This window comes from Sinocyclocheilus grahami, unplaced genomic scaffold (genome assembly GCF_001515645.1).
Source record: "Sinocyclocheilus grahami isolate Dianchi unplaced genomic scaffold, SAMN03320097.WGS_v1.1 scaffold83346.1, whole genome shotgun sequence".
Lineage (NCBI taxonomy): Eukaryota > Metazoa > Chordata > Actinopteri > Cypriniformes > Cyprinidae > Sinocyclocheilus > Sinocyclocheilus grahami.
In genome coordinates this window covers 1-600 of record NW_015530464.1, presented here as the reverse complement: position 1 = coordinate 600, position 600 = coordinate 1, and the positions used below count along the sequence as shown (strand labels likewise).

General features: G+C 39.3%; 1 protein-coding gene across 1 annotated transcript; it reads left to right on the top strand.

Annotated features, from left to right (window-relative positions):
• Positions 1–8: 8 nt before the first annotated feature.
• Positions 9–548, top strand: LOC107581138 (retinoic acid receptor gamma-B-like; the record flags this gene model as incomplete). The annotated part of the gene is made up of 2 exons (XM_016266693.1): positions 9–102; positions 385–548. Coding segments are annotated over 2 exons (258 nt in total), but the record flags the coding sequence as incomplete, so codon positions are not given.
• Positions 549–600: the final 52 nt, after the last annotated feature.

Sequence of the window (600 nt, the reverse complement as noted above, 5' to 3'; positions counted from 1 at the left end):
CCTGCCACAGAGACAAAAACTGCCAGATCAATAAGGTGACACGGAACCGCTGTCAGTACTGCCGGCTGCAGAAGTGCTTTGAGGTTGGCATGTCTAAGGAAGGTAAAAATCAGAGCAGTACGTCACCATCTATATTGTTCTCAGTTCACACAACCAATAAAGACATGCAAGCTGTAGTTTAGAGTGAATGCACGAGTTTGTAAAAAGCACATCTATGATTGCCTTAAAAAAAGTCTTGTTCTGAACTACCTAGTATGAATAAAACCCAAAATTAATTATATTGTCTAACTCATGAGTAGCATGTTTTTTTTCTTTCTTTTTTCTTTTTTGAATTCATGTATGCTACATGGTTGGCTTCATTTTGTGTTGTTCTTTATCTTTAAGCGGTCCGGAATGACAGGAATAAGAAAAAGAAGGATATAAAAGAGGAGGTGGTTCTTCCAGAAAGCTACGAGCTGAGTGGTGAACTGGAAGAACTGGTTAATAAAGTCAGCAAAGCACATAGGGAAACCTTCCCTTCGCTCTGTCAGCTCGGAAAATACACAACTGTGAGTCCTGAGCTCTCACACTTTAATTCATATTCACATACATCCTTCTGTC